The sequence below is a fragment of the Crinia signifera genome, chromosome 6 (genome assembly GCF_055691185.1).
Source record: "Crinia signifera chromosome 6, ASM5569118v1, whole genome shotgun sequence".
Lineage (NCBI taxonomy): Eukaryota > Metazoa > Chordata > Amphibia > Anura > Myobatrachidae > Crinia > Crinia signifera.
The window spans coordinates 69,813,930-69,834,706 of record NC_139222.1 but is presented as its reverse complement, the minus strand read 5'-3'; the positions used below and the strand labels follow the sequence as shown (position 1 = coordinate 69,834,706).

Below are 20,777 nucleotides of genomic sequence, written 5' to 3'. Positions count from 1 at the left end.
CCTTATCTGAATATCTGTTATCCGAATTATTCTGATAAAAGATTCCCCCCCCCCACATATTCTGAAAACCATACATTCTAGAAAGTGGAAATTTTTTTTAGCTAAAAACTTGCTGGGGACATCTGTAACAGCACTACTGGGGACATGACATGTAACTGGCACTATACATGTGCAATACAATGATTGCTTGGCATTCAAATTCTGTACCTGAGATTGTACACAAACTTAGTTTCGTGTTTTGAAACCTTGTCTTTTGAACAAATAAAATATATTTGTGTGCATTTCATGTGTTTGATGTGTTTATACAGCTTAAATGCAAAATACTTCAAAATACATAATTGAAATATTAAAATATTCTGAAATTCAGAATAATCACGTTATCCAAACTTCTCTTGGTCAAGAGCACTTTGGATAAGGGATACTCAACCTGTATCTTTCTAATTCTAGCAATGTTCTGCCCTATATAGACACATACTGTACCTACTACTAGGGATGCCAATCCCGGAGCATTTTTTCAATCCCGGGATTCGGGATTGAAAAATGCTCAATCCCTGGATTCCCGGGATCCCGGGATCGGCCTCCCTAATAAAAAAAAAAAAACGGCCCCTCCCCCAGATGACAATATAAATTTCTCCTAAAGCTGCCCCCCGCACTGTCACTTACGGCGGCGGGGGTTGTGGTGACAGGGCAGCAGCAGGACGGCTATCTCCGGCGGGTGGGCGGAAGGCTGGGGTTGGCACATCGGGCGTCTGTCCGGCTTTGGGACAGTGTGCTGTGCTGACAGGCAGAGCAGCGGCCGGGCTGCACAGCGTGACGTGATGTCAGGGTTCACGCTGCGCAGCCTGGGCGCCGCCATGCTTGTCAGCACAGCACTCAGTCCCTCCCAACTCCCGACAGCAGCACCGGGGGTAAGAAACAGTCAGCCGGGCAGCGTCTGAGCCATATTCTGGTGCTCAGTGCTGCCCGGCTTTAAACCAAAACTAATGGGGTTACTAATCCCGGGATTGGAAGCTTCAATCCCGGGATTCAAATCCCGGCAATTTTAGGCCAAAATCCCGGGATCCCGCCGATCCCGATCCCGGGATTGGCCTCCCTACCTACTACATTCATTTTACATAGTTCATTTTGTGTCAATTTCCATTTTAACTTTCACCCTTTCAAGTGAGAAAACAGTAACTGGGAGTGACAGGACATTCTTGATAGCCAGCATCAAGAATGTCTTCTACGTAAGCAAACCAATGTGTTGAGTCCAAAGGCTCTAATGACAATGACTGAAGAATTAAATTTCATAAAACAATGTCCAATAATCCGAGGATCAAACGCCATTCATGGAGAACACTTTAAAGGAATGAACGTACGTCAGGCATTATAGCAATCTGTCTATGAAAGAGGAAATAAATTGTGGAAACCTTAATTTATTAAAAGAGGCAGTTGGCTAACAGACCAGCCTGAATTAAGTAGAGGATCCTTTATTAAGATTACATTTTAAAAAAAGTAGTTATTTGTAATCAAACAGTAAAATTAATGCTATAGAAATAATAATTGTTTTAGTACCATTAAACTATATAAATATATTTAAAATTGCAAAAATACTTACTTCTTGTAAGTGTGTGGAAAAAAACTTTGATGGAGAACATTGATCATTTCGCTGATAGTGCAGTTCTTGTATCCATCCAAATAGGTATATTTTAGAATCTTGTTCTGACGTTCAATACCATTATTTGTGTTAATTGCAATATTCAACAATCCAGGTCGGTGCACATGTGCCCATTTCTGTATACAGGCAAGATCAAAAATATTAATTACAATGTAAATAGCTTGTAATTGGGTTAAATAACACAATTAACACATTTATTAAGCACATAAGAAAAAATGTAAAAATGTAGGTACTTGTGTACTAGCACGGCGCCCATCACATCGCAGACCATAAGGCATGCGATGGTATGGTATGCGATGGCAGCCGATGTTATACAATTTGGTACTTATGTAGTATCTGGACGCACGATTTTTTGATTGTATGCCTTAACTTAAGGCATACAATCAGATGCGATGCGATCGACCCGATTTTCCATAGGATTCATTGTAAAAATTGTCTTGTTCTTTTCCCTACTATCCAAGTGGGCATGGAGTCGGATATAAACCTGTGGCGAGCGAAGCGAGCCACCGAGCCCGAAGCGTGGCGAGGGGATGCGGATTATTTTGGTGACATGGAATACATTTTAAATAATCTGCGTGCGCTCGCCACGCTTCGGGCTCGGTGGCTCGCTTCGCTCGCCACAGGTTTATATCCAACTCTATGCCCACTTGGATAGTAGGGAAATGAACAAGACCATTTTTACAATGAATCCTATGGAAAATCGGGTCGATCGCATCGCATCGCATCTGATTGTATTCCTTATGTTAAGGCATACAATCAAAAAATCGGGCGTCCAGATACTACATAAGTACCTACAATTTTAAATTGTATACCATCGAATTGTATGGCATTGTATTGCATATACAATGGTATGCGATTTAAAATTGTATAAGCACCCTAATGGGGGCTTACAATGTTAACGCCACCCCCACTATGAACGTGAACCCGAAGCATGGCGAGCGCAGCGAGCCCGTGAGGGGCGGCGGTACGTGTCCTGCGTCCTTTTCATACCCCCACGGCCCACGTCGGCGTGGAGCTGATCTTATATAGTGTGGCGAGCGCAGCGAGCCACCGAGCCCGAAGCGTTACTTCACAAGTAATTTTATTCTTCCTCTATGGGGGTTGTGGACCCCCACGAGGGAGCAGTCGGGATTCCGACGTCGGAGCAATGACTGTCGATGAGCCGTCCGGCACCCGACTATTAGTGCCTTATTTTTATTTAGCCTGTGAAGCATGTATATCACGGAAACATGCACTGTTGGTGTGCCTTGAGGACCGGAGTTAGAAATATTGATTAGAACAAAATAAGTGAATTTGAAATGACATATATGCAACATTGAAATCATAGGTACTGAACCGTTCTAATGGATAGAATAGAGCTAAATTTGAAAAAACACGTATAAATTTGAAGTCTAAACCAGTGGTTGTCAAACTGTGTGCCGCGGAACCCAGGGGTGCAGTGGGACACTTGCAGGGGTGACTCAGGTTGCGGTCAAGGACCAATTCAAATTATTTTGATTCAATGGAATAGGCAAATCCAGTGCTGGTGGATGGTGATCCTAAAACATGTGGACAAACAAAAGCAGATCCTGTCCCTCACCATGTAAATGTACCTAAGGTTGACATAAAAACAAATTCTATATATTTTTCTAAATTTCTAAATTTCTCTACAAACTTTTGGGCTAGGGGTGCCTCTAAAAAACTTCATATACTCTAGGGCTCCAGTATTCACAAAAGTTTTAGAACTACTGACCAAAACATTGGTTCTCAAAATATAAAGATAACAAGTAAACTTTCTACAGGTCAAACAGCAGATGCACAGGTGTATTCGTTGATCACTGGAACATTTTACAAGCAGGGCCGGCGCCACCACTAGGCAAATCTAGGCATTTGCCTAGGGCGCCGGCCACTGGAGGGCGGCATTTTGTGCCGCCCGGGTACCTGTCCTACGGCGCTGTGTATATAAATCTGGCGGCGGAGGCAGCGGGGGTCCCTGCAGTCCATTCGAAATCACGAGCGCTATCCGCCAGGCTATGCGGAAGCGCTTCTAGTGTGAAAACTCTGGCAGCACGGCGCACGCTGATCTCAGCCAATCAGCGTTCTGCCAGTGTTTTCACACTAGAAGCGCTTCCGCATAGCCCGGCGGATAGCGCTCGTGATTTCTAATGGACTGCAGGGACCCCCGCTGCCTCCGTTGCCAGATTGAAATACACAGCGCCGCAGGACAGGTACCCCCCCCTCCCCCGGGACCGGGGCGCCCCCACCTTGCACCGGCCCTGTTTACAAGGTGAGGAGACCTGTAAAATAGGAACCATTTGTGGTCCTGAGGACAGAGATTGATCACATTTTTTTAAGCCACAAGTAAACATCTAATGATTGGCAAAATAAAAACAGCAGACATAAAATAGTAATACAAATCAGATCAGGCTTAAGTTTTAATTAATACTGTATATTAATAAAATTATAGAGTTTTGAAATGGAATGAAGTCTTCTTAAAAACATGTAACCAATTGTGTGAAGCGTGACAGACTTTTTCAACAAATTGTGGAAGTTGCTCTAGTTTCTTAATTTACTATTGTTGAACAGAAAATGAATAGTAGCTCAAGCAAAATCTTGAGGATTGCTGCAGCATGGACACAATCTATGGTCAACAGAAAGCTGAATGCAAATGATAAGGGAATCACATGCTAAACAGGATGAATTGACATCCTGGAAATCACAATAAATCCAATGCAGGCAATGAACTGAGAAAGAGGTCCAGAACAATTTTTTTTGTAATTCAAAGTATCACAAGGGAGTGAACTGGTTCAGGAGTCTGCTGATACTGCCAGGCTGATAGTAAGTGCAACCTTAAAGCATACTTGCCTACTTTTGAAAACCAGTTTCAGGGAGATTATAGTTGGTAGTAGAATTTTGCACAGCGCCCCACTGAGGGGGCGTGCTATGCTCCACCCAAAGGGCATGTCTAGTTCCATGTATGGAAAGATTGTGAAAAGAGATTGTGAACGTGGCACCTAGAAGCATGGGTGTGTACTGCGACATCTGAGAGGAATCTTGTAAAATTACATATCCAAATGTAGATGAGCCCCAAAGCAGTTAGTAAGAGCAACTATACTTGCTAAAGTGCTGGGAAATGGTGCTGATGATTGAATGTAAATGTAACAATCTATCATTCCTTTTTCCCCCAAAAAATTAACAGTGTAATGTGGGCAAGGTGAAATGAGGGAGATTGGTAGACTAATGAGGGAGAGAGGGAGATTGCTGCTATTTCAGGGAGTCTCCTGCAGAATGCAGGAGGGTAGGTAACTATGCCTTAAAGCTTTCAATGCAGCTTCCCTTACTCTCTAAAGAGAGCTAAGCAATATATGACCACCCTGTAACAACCACAGGCATGTATTGGTGTACATACCAGAATTTCATTAATATCCTAAAATGCTGGTGGTGCACACCTAAGATGAGCCCACAGGATCACTGACCACATTGTACACAAAACAGAGAATACACTGCTGGAAAAGCATGGAGAGACACCATAGGGGTTATTCTAGTCCATTCTTTCTGACAAAATCCTTCTTAGATGGACAAAACCATGTGCACTGCGGGTGGGGCAGATGTAACTTGTGCAGAGAGAATTAGATTTGGGTGGGTTTTTTTTTCAAAGTGAGATCTATATTGCAGTGTAAAATAAAGCAGTCAGTATTTTCCCTGCACAGAAACAAAAGAACTCACCCAAATCTAATTCTCTCTGCACATGTTACATCTGCCCCCCTGCAGTGCACATGGTTTTGTCCATCTAAGAAGGATTTTGTCAGAAAGAATGAACTAGAATAAACCCCCATGTTACCTCTCACAGCAAGATCTTGCAATTCAAGATCAACTGCAATTCTCCCAGTGGTAGCTGGTATAACTGGGTATTGCAGACAGGACGAATTCCATGCTCACATTAAAGAGGCGACTATGGACTGGCTATGTGTAAAGGGTGATTGTTGTTAATCTTTTAATGGTCTTACATTTTATCAATTTATTTATTTTATATATTTTTCAAACTCAAAGGAATTATCATGTTTTGAGAATACTTTTTTTTCTGTGTGTGCTATTTTGTATATTGTATGCGACATGGTCCTATCCATCTGCCTTAAACCCACATTGCACAGAGGGAATGATTAATAAAAGAACATAAACACAACGGTTAAACTACATTTTATATAGTGATTTTGCATAAGACCTTCTGCGCGCAGGAAGAAAGTCGGAATGACTGCACGCAGTGACCAAAAGCTGTGGCCTATATGAAAGGATATTGCTGTTTTGAGGATGGGCCGGTGCAATCCTGCAATCCTGCAATCCCAGAAATAGAGGCAAGTCAATTACATTTTCTGCGAGTGAACAAGCCAGGGTCTGCATAAGAGGGAGATTTCTTCACATGGCAAACTGTCAGGACGTTTCCATTGTGAGAAACCTTTATGCTGGTAACATTGCAAACGATGGGTGCAATGGGGATCCAATCAGACACAGAGACTGGTAAAACTGAAACACCTTTGTTCTGCGAATGGTCAATATGCATCACTTATGACAAATTTTTGTATTTCAATGGGATATGCGTGCAAAAGGATCAACCAGAGGTGAAATTGCTGGGGCTTCAAACATGGAAGCCAACAGGAGCTGAATGGAGGGGTTTTGGCTAGCTCAACTTGCGTTTTTGTAACAAAAGTTACTATACAACCTCACTCCTCAAAATCCACATGGACATGGAGGAGAAAAATAACCTGTGGCGAGTTAAGCAAGCCCGCAAAGGGCAAAATGTTCCTCTTTTAGGTACTAGATAAAAAAAAAAAAAAAAAAAAAAAGGGTGAGCGCATAAAGAGGACATCCTCTGAAAGTGCACAGAGAAGGAAGACTGGGTCACTAGTAGTCACAGGTACTTTGAAAAATAGAGTGTCTTTTAGCCTTGTGGCTAAAGGAAAAAACAGGCGCCTGGGGTGGTGTGTCACGCTGCTCCTACTGGGGGATGTCAAAACCCCTAAGAGGGTACATGTAAATCAAAAAGGTGGAGCGCTAGAAATGGATCAGTTGGGTGCAAATATTACTCAGTATTTATTAATTAGTATAAAAGATATACTTAATGCATGGGTATAAAAATTTAGACAGTTTTTGAATTATTAAAACATAAACATATATAGTATTCAATGTAAAAATAAAAATGGGGCAATCAAAGGTTATATACTTATGGGTTGGAATCGCGTTTGTGTACCTTTGGAAAGTTGGTTATAAATCTTCAGTTTCCCCAGGATGGGTCCATTGTGTGACTAGAGCACGAATCCATTAACCTTGCAGGGACACAAACGCGATTCCAACCTATAAGTATACACAGGGCCGTCTTTTCGTATGGGCTTAATGGGCACTTGCCCAGGGGCCCCAGGTGTATAAGGACCCTATGCTGATAGCTGGGGATCCCCTTTTTCCAGGGATACCAGAATTTTGAAAATCTGCCCTGGGGAACTGGAGATATCCAACTTCAAAGCAGCAGTCCACATCCGATCTGTTAATTGCAATTCCTAGTCATATTTCTCAGGTTCTCTCTGATTTAGAGTTTCTCTGAGAGTATATTCCAAAATCTGGGACTCTCCCCTTTCTGTCGACACTAGCGGCTTGTCAATAGTTTTAGTTAAGCGCTCTCCCTAGGTATGTTCAGTATGTGAAATGAGTGACAAGATGCTTGTAGTGTGAAATCAACTGTATCTTTATTATATCACAATCAGTGCATATAAATGTACATAAAGAAATCCAGTATGGTGAATATAGGTTTGTGAGAAACCTGGGATGAGCCCCGTGGGGGAATTAGGGTGCCAGCAGGCCCCTTTTTACCATACACCTTGGAGGCTTATGTCTCATGCAGGTGGGAGTGGTGGTGATGTTGCCTTTGGTAAGCACTTTCGGGTATAAGGGGTCAGCAGAACCCTTTAAACCATAAGCCTGATGGCTTATGGCTTATGTCTTATGGAGGCAGATGTGGGTGTGGGTGGGGGAAGGGGTATGCCTGTTGGGCTGGTAGGTGGTATGCGGTAGTCCAGAAAACAGGGAGCTGCTGGCAAAGTCAATTGAGTGGGCGGTGCTGGGTAGCGGCGTCCCGCTCCCAGAGGTCTTACCCAGTCAGTCCTTTTGCAGAGTGTTCGCAGTGGTGCTGTGCTGGAGTTCCGGACTGCCTTTGCTAGACCGAGGTGAGGGATGCTCACCCGGCTTGCTGTGTTGTAGATGCCGCTCCGATGGAGGACAGTAGGGGCACATGGGGAGTAGTGTGCACAGTGGGGAGCAGCCTGCACAGTGGGGAGCAGTAGGGATGGCCATCGGTGCAGTCACCATCAATGTCGAGTCTGCACCCAGTCATCTATAGTCAAAAACCATGTGATTGATAACCATCGATAGTTTTAGCTATCGATGGTTATCCATCACCATTGACTGAATGGCTGGAGAACCAATAAAAATGTGAAAATGTGGGGATGGGGCTTCCTGGTGTTGGGGGGGGGGGGGGGGCGAAACTATGCTCAGTGTCCCTACACCTTGAAGAAAAAAAAAAAGAGAAACATTGTTTCTACTATGCCATCGATATAGGGAAACCATCTGGCATCAATGGCAAAAGTTATCAACAACGGCGATGAACCATCAATGATTTTGAATCATCGATGGTTTATGGCCATCAATGACTCAAATTCATCAATGGTTTATAGCTGTTGAAAACTTTTGCCATTGATGCCAGATGGTTTTCCTACAACGCCCATAAACCATCGATGATTTTAAATCATCGATTAACAAAAAAACAATCAATGATTCAAAATCAATGATGGTTTATGGCCGTTGTTGAATACTTTTGCCATTGATGCCAGATGGTTTTCCTACAACGCCCATAAACCATCAATGATTTTGAATCATCGATGGTTTGTGATGGTTTAACACAGAATTTCAAAATATTAGGGAATTAAATAAGGGGTAGATGAAAATGAGGTGGAACTTAGGAATGTGATCATACAGCAAAACAATGCTCTACTGATGGTTGTGGGGAGGGAGAAATCTGGTTTAACCACAAATTTCAAAATATTAGGGATTTAAATAAAGGATAGATGAAAATGAGGTGGAACATTAGGAATGGAACCATACAGCATAATGCAATGTTGCACGGCACAACATAATGCTCTACTGATGGTTGTGGGGAGGCGAAAACCTGGTTTAACCCAGAATTTAAAATGTTTAGGGATTTAATTAAAGATAGATGAAAAGGAGGTGTAACGTTAAAAATGGAATCACACAGCAAAACAATGCTCTACTGATGGTTGTGGGGAGGGAGAAATCTGGTTTAACCCAGAATTTCAAAATATTAGGGTTTTAAATAAAGGATAATTGAAAATGAGGCGGAACGTTAGGAATGGGATCATGCAGTAAAACATAATGCTCTACTGATAGTCATGGGGAGGCGGAAACCTGGTTTAACCCAGAATTTCAAAATACAGGTTGAGTATCCCGTATCCGAGTATCCGTTATCCGAATTATTCCGAAAACCATACATTCCAGAAAGTGAATAAAAAATATTTTTTTTGCTAAAAACTCACTGGGGACATTTGTAACAGCACTACTGATGACATGATATGTAACTGGCACTATATATGTGCAAGAAAATGATTGCCTGGCATTCAAATTCAATATCTGAGATAGTACACAAATTTTGTTTCATGTTTTGAAACCTTGTTTTTTGAACAAATAAAATATATTTTTGTGTATTTTATGTGTTAATAAAATATATTTGTGTGTATATTATGTGTTTATACAGCATACATGCAAGATACTTCAAAATACATAATTGAATTATTAAAATATTCCGAAATACGGAATAATCCGTTATCCAAAATTCTCCTGGTCCCGAGCATTTTGGATACGGGATACTCAACCTGTAGTAGGGTTTTAAATAAAATATAAATGAAAATGAGGTGGAACGTTAGGAATGGGGTCATACAGCAAAACATAATGCTCTACTGATAGTCATGGGGAGGCAGAAATCTGGTTTAACCCAGAATTTCAAAATATTAGGGAATTAAATAAAAGGTAGATGAAAATGAGGTGGAACTTAGGAATAGGATCATACAGCAAAACATAATGCTCTACTGATGGTTGTGGGGAGGCAGAATCTTGTTTAACCCAGAATTTCTAAATATTAGGGATTTAAATAAAGGATAGATGAAAATGAGGTGGAACTTTAGTAATGGGATCATACAGCAAAACATAATGCTCTACTGGTGTTTGTGGGGAGGCAGTAACCTGGTTTAACCCAGAATTTCAAATGATTAGGGATTTTAATAAAAGGAAAGATGAAAATTAGGTGGAATGTTAGGAATGGAACCATACAGCATAATGCAATGTCGCACGGCACCATATGGCACAACATAATGCTCTACTGATGGTTGTGGGGAGGCGGAAACCTGGTTTAACCCAGAATTTCAAATGATTAGGGATTTAATTAAAGATAGATCAAAAGGAGGTGTAATGTTAAGAATGGGTTCATACAGCAAAACAATGCTCTACTGATGGTTGTGGGGTGGGAGCAGTGGTGTAGCTAGGTGCCACGGCGCCCGGAGCAAGGGCATGTTTCGCGCCCTCCCCCCCAATTTGTAGTAGGTGACGCTCCTGCACAGTGAAAAGTGGGCAAGGATCAACATTATACCACACACCGTAATGCCCATTGGACATTTTAGTGAACTTTGTAATTCCAATTACACATAAGCCCACACATGATGCCCATTGCATACTATATAACACTCCGCAATGCCCATGACATGCTATATAACACTCCGCAATGCCCATGACATGCTATATAACACTCCGCAATCCCCATGACATGCTATATAACACACCGCAATGCCCATGACATACTATATAACACTCCGCAATGCCCATGACATACTATATAACACTCCGCATTGCCCATGACATACTATATAACACTCCGCAATGCCCGTGACATACTATATAACACTCCGCAATGCCCATGACATACTATATAACACTCCACAATGCTCATGACATACTATATAACACTCCGCAATGCCCGTGACATACTATATAACACTCCGCAATGCCCATGACATACTATATAACACTCCGCAATGCTCATGACATACTATATAACACTCCACAATGCCAATGACATACTATATAACACTCCGCAATGCGCGTGACATACTATATAACACTCCGCAATGCCCATGACATACTATATAACGCTCCACAATGCCCATGACATACTATATAACATTCCGTAATGTCCATGACATACTATATAATGCTCCGCAATGCCCATGACATACTATATAACGCTCCGCAATGCCCATGACATGCTATATAACACTCCGCAATGCCCATGACATACTATATAACACTCCGCAATGCTCATGACATACTATATAACACTCCGCAATGCCTATGACATACTATATAACACTCCGCAATGCGCGTGACATACTATATAACACTCCGCAATGCCCATGACATACTATGTAACACTCCGCAATGCCCATGACATACAATAAAACACTCCGCAATGCCCATGACATACTATATAACACTCCGCAATGCCCATGACATACTACTGTATATAACACTCCGCAATGCTCATGACATACTATATAACACTCCGCAATGCCTATGACATACTATATAACACTCCGCAATGCGCGTGACATACTATATTACACTCCGCAATGCGCATGACATACTATATAACACTCCGCAATGCCCATGACATACTATGTAACACTCCGCAATGCCCATGACATACAATAAAACACTCCGCAATGCCCATGACATACTATATAACACTCCGCAATGCCCATGACATACTATATAACACTCCGCAATGCTCATGACATACTATATAACACTCCGCAATGCCTATGACATACTATATAACACTCCGCAATGCGCGTGACATACTATATTACACTCCGCAATGCGCATGACATACTATATTACACTCCGCAATGCCCATGACATACTATATAACGCTCCACAATGCCCATTACATTCTATAAAACACTCCGCAATGCCCATGACATACTATATAACACTCCGCAATGCCCATGACATACTATATAACATTCCGCAATGTCCATGACATACTATATAACACTCCGCAATGCCCATGACATACTATATAACACTCCGCAATGCTCATGACATACTATATAACACTCCGCAATGCCTATGACATACTATATAACACTCCGCAATGCGCGTGACATACTATATTACACTCCGCAATGCGCATGACATACTATATTACACTCCGCAATGCCCATGACATACTATATAACGCTCCACAATGCCCATTACATTCTATAAAACACTCCGCAATGCCCATGACATACTATATAACACTCCGCAATGCCCATGACATACTATATAACATTCCGCAATGTCCATGACATACTATATAATGCTCCGCAATGCCCATGACATACTATATAACACTCCACAATGCCCATGACATACTATATAACACTCCGCAATGCCCATGACATACTATAAAACACTCCGCAATGCCCATGACATACTATATAACACTCCGCAATGCCCATTACATACAACACACCATAATGCTGATTACACATTTGACACATAAGTGCTACTTACCTCAATGGCAGGGGCTTCATGCTTAATGCCAAGGGGCTTCATGCTCGATGCAAGGGGCTTCATGCTCGATGCCAAGGGGGCAGTAGGGTGCAGCAGGGTGGGCGGATGCAGTAGGATGCAGCAGGGTGGGTGGGTGAGTGCAGTAGGATGCAGCAGAGTGGGTGGGTGAGTGCAGTAGGGTGCAGTAGGATGCAGCAGGGTGGGTGGGTGGCTGCAGTAGGATGCAGTAGGGTGGGTTTGTGGGTGCAGCAGGGTGGGTGGGTTATGTTGTTAGGAGGGTGAGTGCAGCAGGGTGGGTGCAGCAGGGTGGGAGTACACCATAGTTAGACAGCCAGCCGCCCCCCCCTGCCTGTGCTGACAGAGACAGTCGATGCACTGCAGCATGTGTGCTGTGAGTGTGCACCCCTCCCCTCTCCTCCCCCCTGCCAGTGTGCACAGCCCGCCCGTGCTCACGACTCTCTGCGCTGTGTCCAGGAGAGAGATGCGGCGGCTATGTAAAATTCATATCTCCCGCTGGACCGCTAGCCAATAGGCGCTCGCGGTCCAGCAGCCATCAGTTGATTGGCTGCTGGACCGCAAGCGCCCATTGGCTAGAGGTCCAGCGGGACCCATGAATTTTTACATAGCAGCAGCGAGCAGTGTTCAGCATGTACCGGACGGAGCCTGTCACCGGACGGAGCAGGGAAGCTGTCACCGGACGGAGCAGGGAAGCTAGCTGGCGGGCGAGCGGGGAAGCGAGCGGGCGGGCGGGGGAGCTGGCTGGCGAGCGAGAGGGCGAGCTGGCGGTGCCACAGCACAGCTCCGGCGCCATGCAATCTTCCTGCGCCTGGAGCGTGTGCTCCGCCCTCGCTACGCCTCTGGGTGGGAGAAATCTGGTTTAACCCAGAATTTTAAAATATTAGGGTTTTAAATAAAGGATAGATGAAAATGAGGTGGAACGTTAGGAAAGGGATCATACAGCAAAACATAATGCTCTACTGATAGTCATGGGGAGGCAGACACCTGGTTTAACCCAGAATTTCAAAATAGTAGGGTTTTAAATAAAATATAGATGAAAAGGAGGTGGAACGTTAGGAATGGGATCATAAAGCAAAACATATTGCTCTACTGATGGTCATGGGGAGGCAGAAATCTGGTTTAACCCAGAATTTCAAATGATTAGGGATTTTAATAAAAGATAGATGAAAATGAGGTGGAACGTTAGGAATGGGAACCATACAGCATAATGCAATGTTGCACGGCACCATACGACACAACATAATGCTCTACTGATGGTTGTGGGGAGGTGGAGATCTGGTTTAACCCAGAATTTCAAATGATTAGGGATTTTAATAAAAGGATAGATGAAAATGAGGTGGAATGTTAGGAATGGGATCATGCAGCAACACATAATGCTCTACTGATGGTCGTGGGGAGGCAGAAATCTGGTTTAACCCAGAATTTCAAATGATTAGGGATTTAAATAAAGGATTGATGAAAATTAGGTGGAACGTTAGGAATGGGATAATACAGCAAAACAATGCTCTACTGATGGTTGTGGGGAGGGAGAAATCTGGTTTATCCCAGAATTTCTAAATATTAGGGTTTTAAATAAAGGATAGATGAAAATTAGGCGGATTGTTAGGAATGGGATCATGCAGCAAAACATAATGCTCTACTGATAGTCATGGGGAGGCAGAAACCTGGTTTATCCCAGAATTTCTAAAAATCGTAGCTTTTTAAATATAATATAGATGAAATTGAGGTGGAACGTTAGGAATGGGATCATACAGCAAAACATAATGCTCTACTGATGGTCTCGGGGAGGCAGAAATCTGGTTTAACTCAGAATTTCAAGATATTAGGTTTTTAAATAAATGATAGATGAAAATGAGGTGGAACATTAGGAATGGAACCATACAGCATAATTCAATGTCGCACGACACAATACGGCTCAACATAATGCTCTACTGATGGTTGTGGTGAGGCGGAAACCTGGTTTAACCAAGAATTTCAAATGATTAGGGATTTTAATAAAAGGATAGATGAAAATGAGGTGGAAAGTTAGGAATGGGAACCATACAGCATAATGCAATGTCGCACAGCACCATACGACACAACATAATGCTCTACTGATGGTTGTGGGGAGGGAGAAATCTGGTTTAATCCAGAATTTCAAAATAATAGGATATTAAATAAAATATAGATGAAATTGAGGTGGAATTTTAGGAATGGGATCATACAGCAAAACATAATGCTCTACTGATGGTCGTGGGGAGGCGGAAACCTGGTTTAACCCAGAATTTCAAAATAGTAGGGTATTAAATAAAATATAGATGAAATTGAGGTGGAACGTTAGGAATGGGATCATGCAGCAAAACATAATACTCTTCTGATAGTCATGGGGAGGCGGAAACCTGGTTTAACCCACAATTTCAATATAGTAGGGTTTTAAATAAAATATAGATGAAATTGAGGTGGAACGTTAGAAATGGGATCATACAGCAAAACATAAAGCTCTACTGATAGTCGTGGGGAGGCAGAAATCTGGTGTAACCCAGAATTTCAAAATATTAGTGATTTAAATAAAGGATAGATGAAAATGAGGTGGAACATTAGGAATGGAACCATACAGCATAATGCAATGTCGCACGGCACCATACGGCAAAACATAATGCTCTACTGATGGTTGTGGGGAGGCAGAAATCTGGTTTAACCGAGAATTTCAAAATATTAGGGTTTTAAATAAAGGATAGATGAAAATGAGGTGGAAAGTTAGGAATGGGATCATGCAGCAAAACATAATGCTCTACTGATTGTCATAGAGAGGCAGAAACCTGGTTTAACCCAGAATTTCAAAATAGTAGGGTTTTAAATAAAATATAGATGAAAAGGAGGTGGAACGTTAGGAATGGGATCATACAGCAAAACAATGCTCTACTGATGGTTGTGAGGAGGGAGAAATCTGGTTTAACCCAGAATTTCAAAATATTAGGGTTTTAAATAAAGGATAGATGAAAATGAGGTGGAAAGTTAGGAATGGGATCATGCAGCAAAACATAATGCTCTACTGATTGTCATAGAGAGGCAGAAACCTGGTTTAACCCAGAATTTCAAAATAGTAGGGTTTTAAATAAAATATAGATGAAAAGGAGGTGGAACGTTAGGAATGGGATCATACAGCAAAACATAATGCTCTACTGATGGTTGTGGGGAGGCAGAAATCTGGTTTAAACCAGAATTTCAAATGATTAGGGATTTTAATTAAAGGATAGATGAAAATGAGGGGGAACGTTAGGAATGGGAACCATACAGCATAATGCAATGTCGCACGGCAACATACGACACAACATAATGCTCTACTGATGGTTGTGGGGAGGCAGAAATCTGGTTTAACCCAGAATTTCTAAATATTAGGGAATTAAATAAAGGGTAGATGAAATGAGGTGGAACTTAGGAACAGGATCATACAGCAAAACATAATGCTTTACTGATGGTTGTGGGGAGGCGGAAATCTGGTTTAACCCAGAATTTCAAATGATTAGGGATTTTAATAAAGGATAGATGAAAATGAGGTGGAACGTTAGGAATGGGATCATACAGCAAAACAATGCTCTACTGATGGTTGTGGGGAGGGAGAAATCTGGTTTAACCCAGAATTTCAATAAAGTAGGGTTTTAAATAAAATATAGATGAAATTGAGGTGGAACGTTAGAAATGGGATCATACAGCAAAACATAAAGCTCTACTGATGGTCGTGTAGAGGCAGAAATCTGGTTTAACCCAGAATTTCAAAATATTAGTGATTTAAATAAAGGATAGATGAAAATGAGGTGGAACATTAGGAATTGAACCATACAGCATAATGCAATGTCGCACGGCACCATACGGCAAAACATAATGCTCTACTGATGGTTGTGGGGAGGCAGAAACCTGGTTTAACCCAGAATTTCAAGTGATTAGGGATTTAATTAAAGATAGATGAAAAGGAGGTGTAACGTTAAGAATGTGATCATACAGCAAAACAATGCTCTACTGACGGTTGTGAGGAGGGAGAAATCTGGTTTAACCCAGAATTTCAAAATATTAGGGTTTTAAATAAAGGATAGATGAAAATGAGGTGGAACGTTAGGAATGGGATCATGCAGCAAAACATAATGCTCTACTGATAGTCACGGGGAGGCGGAAACCTGGTTTAACCCAGAATTTCAATATAGTAGGGTTTTAAATAAAATATAGATGAAATTGAGGTGGAACGTTAGAAATGGGATCATACAGCAAAACATAATGCTCTACTGATGGTCGTGGGGAGGCAGAAATCTGGTTTAACCCAGAATTTCAAAATATTAGGGTTTTAAATAAAATATAGATGAAAAGGAGGTGGAACGTTAGGAATGGGATCATATAGCAAACAATAATGCTCTACTTATGGTCGTGGGGAGGCAGAAATCTGGTTTAACCCAGAATTTCAAATGATTAGGGATTGTAATTAAAGGATAGATGAAAATGAGGTGGAATGTTAGGAATGGGAACCATACAGCATAATGCAATGTCAAACACCACCATACGACACAACATAATGCTCTACTGATGGTTGTGGGGAGGCAGAAATCTGGTTTAACCCAGAATTTCTAAATATTAGGGAATTAAATAAAGGGTAGATGAAATGAGGTGGAACTTAGGAACAGGATCATACAGCAAAACATAATGCTCTACTGATGGTTGTGGGGAGGCGGAAATCTGGTTTAACCCAGAATTTCAAATGATTAGGGATTTTAATAAAGGATAGATGAAAATGAGGTGGAACGTTAGGAATGGGATCATACAGCAAAATAATGCTCTACTGATTGTTGTGGGGAGGGAGAAATCTGGTTTAACCCAGAATTTCAAAACATTAGGGTTATAATAAAGGATAGATGAAAATGAAGTGAAACGTTAGGAATGGGATCATGCAGCAAAACATAATGCTCTACTGATAGTCATGGGGAGGCGGAAACCTGGTTTAACCCAGAATTTCAATATAGTAGGGTTTTAAATAAAATATAGATGAAATTGAGGTGGAACGTTAGAAATGGGATCATACAGCAAAACATAATGCTCTACTGATGGTCGTGGGGAGGCAGAAATCTGGTTTAACCCAGAAATTCAAAATATTAGGGTTATAATAAAGGATAGATGAAAATGAGGTGGAACGTTAGGAATGGGATCATACAGCAAAATAATGCTCTACTGATGGTTGTGGGGAGGGAGAAATCTGGTTTAACCCAGAATTTCAAAACATTAGGGTTTTAAATAAAGGATAGATGAAAATGAAGTGAAACGTTAGGAATGGGATCATGCAGCAAAACATAATGCTCTACTGATAGTCATGGGGAGGCGGAAACCTGGTTTAACCTAGAATTTCAATATAGTAGGGTTATAAATAAAATATAGATGAAAAGGAGGTGGAACGTTAGGAATGGGATCATACAGCAAAACATAATGCTCTATTGATGGTCGTGGGGAGGCAGAAATCTGGTTTAACCCAGCATTTCAAATGATTAGGGATTTTGGTACTTATGTATTATCTGGGCTCCCATGTTAAATGCACCCTATTTTTTCATACCCCTACTATCCAACTACGCACGGAGTTGATTTTATATAGTGTGGCGAGCGCAGCGCGCCACCGTGCCCGAAACGTGGCGAGCCCCGCGAGGGGACACGGTCTCATAAGAAAAATGGGAGCCCAGATATTACATAAGTACCGGGATTTTAATTAAATGATAGATGAAAATGAGGTGGAACGTTAGGAATGGGAACCATACAGCATAATGCAATGTCGCACGGCACCATACGACACAACACAATGCTCTACTGATGGTTGTGGGGAGGCAGAAATCTGGTTTAACCCAGAATTTCAAAATATTAGGGAATTAAATAAAGGATAGATGAAAATAAGTTGGAACATTAGGAATGGAACCATACAGCATAATGCAATGTCGCACGGCACCATAGGGCAAAACATAATGCTCTACTGATGGTTGTGGGGAGGCGGAAACCTGGTTTTACCCAGAATTTCAAATGATTAGGGATTTAATTAAAGATAGATGAAAAGGAGGTGTAATGTTAAGAATGGGATCATACAGCAAAACAATGCTCTACTGATGGTTGTGAGGAGGGAGAAATCTGGTTTAACCTAGAATTTCAAAATATTGGGGTTTTAAATAAAGGATAGATGAAAATGAGGTGGAAAGTTAGGAATGGGATCAAGCAGCAAAACATAATGCTCTACTGATAGTCATGGGGAGGCAGAAACCTGGTTTAACCCAGAATTTCAAAATAGTAGGGTTTTAAATAAAATATAGATGAAAAGGAGGTGGAACATTAGGAATGGGATCATACAGCAAAACATAATGCTCTACTGATGGTTGTGGGAGGCGGAAATCTGGTTTAACCCAGAATTTCAAATGATTAGGAATTTTAATTAAAGGAAAGATGAAAATGAGGTGGAACGTTAGGAATGGGAACCATACAGCATAATGCAATGTCGCACGGCACCATACGACACAACATAATGCTCTACTGATGGTTGTGGGGAGGCGGAAATCTGGTTTAACCCAGAATTTCAAATGATCAGGGATTTTAATTAAATGATAGATGAAAATGAGGTGGAACGTTAGGAATGGGAACCATACAGCATAATGCAATGTCGCACGGCACCATACGACACAACATAATGCTCTACTGATGGTTGTGGGGAGGCAGAAATCTGGTTTAACCCAGAATTTCAAAATATTAGGGAATTAAATAAAGGATAGATGAAAATAAGTTGGAACATTAGGAATGGAACTATACAGCATAATGCAATGTCGCACGGCACCATAGGGCAAAACATAATGCTCTACTGATGGTTGTGGGGAGGCGGAAACCTGGTTTAACCCAGAATTTCAAGTGATTAGGGATTTAATTAAAGATAGATGAAAAGGAGGTGTAACGTTAAGAATGTGATCATACAGCAAAACAATGCTCTACTGACGGTTGTGGGGAGGAGGAAATCTGGTTTAACCCAGAATTTCAAATGATTAGGAATTTTAATTAAAGGATAGATGAAAATGAGGTGGAACGTTAGGAATGGGAACCATACAGCATAATGCAATGTCGCACGGCACTATACGACACAACATAATGCTCTACTGATGGTTGTGGGGAGGCAGAAATCTGGTTTAACCCAGAATTTCAAGTGATTAGGGATTTAATTAAAGATAGATGAAAAGGAGGTGTAACGTTAAGAATGTGATCATACAGCAAAACAATGCTCTACTGACGGTTGTGAGGAGGGAGAAATCTGGTTTAACCCAGAATTTCAAAATATTAAGGTTTTTAATAAAGGATAGATGAAAATGAGGTGGAACGTTAAGAATGGGATCATGCAGCAAAACATAATGCTCTACTGATAGTCACGGGGAGGCGGAAACCTGGTTTAACCCAGAATTTCAATATAGTAGGGTTTTAAATAAAATATAGATGAAAAGGAGGTGGAACGTTAGGAATGGGATCATATAGCAAACAATAATGCTCTACTTATGGTCGTGGGGAGGCAGAAATCTGGTTTAACCCAGAATTTCAAATGATTAGGGATTTAATTAAAGATAGATGAAAAGGAGGTGTAACGTTAAGAATGTCATCATACAGCAAAACAATGCTCTACTGATGGTTGTGAGGAGGGAGAAATTTGGTTTAACCCAGAATTTCAAAATATTAGGGTTTTAAATAAAGGATAGATGAAAATGAGGTGGAAAGTTAGGAATGGGATCATGCAGCAAAACATAATGCTCTACTGATAGTCATGGGGAGGCAGAAACCTGGTTTAACCCAGAATTTCAAAATAGTAGGGTTTTAAATAAAATATAGATGAAAAGGAGGTGGAACGTTAGGAATGGGATCATACAGCAAAACATAATGCTCTACTGATGGTTGTGGGGAGGCGGAAATCTGGTTTAACCCAGAATTTCAAATGATTAGGAATTTTAATTAAAGGATAGATGAAAATGAGGAGGAACGTTAGGAATGGGAACCATACAGCATAATGCAATGTCGCACGGCACCATACGACACAACATAATGCTCTACTGATGGTTGTGGGGAGGCGGAAATCTGATTTAACCCAGAATTTCAAATGATCAGGGATTTTAATTAAATGATAGATGAAAATGAGGTGGAACGTTAGGAATGGGAACCATACAGCATAATGCAATGTCGCACGGCACCATACTACACAACATAATGCTCTACTGATGGTTGTGGGGAGGCAGAAATCTGGTTTAACCCAGAATTTCAAAATATTAGGGAATTAAATAAAGGATAGATGAAAATAAGTTGGAACATTAGGAATGGAACTATACAGCATAATGCAATGTCGCACGGCACCATAGGGCAAAACATAATGCTCTACTGATGGTTGTGGGGAGGCGGAAACCTGGTTTAACCCAGAATTTCAAATGATTAGGGATTTAAT

The 20,777-nt window shown here is 41.3% G+C and overlaps 1 protein-coding gene across 1 annotated transcript in view; it reads right to left on the bottom strand.

Moving 5' to 3' along the window:
- LOC146006964 (uncharacterized) overlaps window positions 1-20,777 on the bottom strand; it is a 118,698-nt gene that overhangs the window by 1,119 nt on the left and 96,802 nt on the right. Inside the window, exon 3 of the mRNA XM_083145388.1 lies at window positions 1,598-1,773. Coding sequence (XP_083001514.1) covers window positions 1,598-1,773 — 176 coding nt within the window. The remainder of the gene's footprint in view (window positions 1-1,597; window positions 1,774-20,777) is intronic.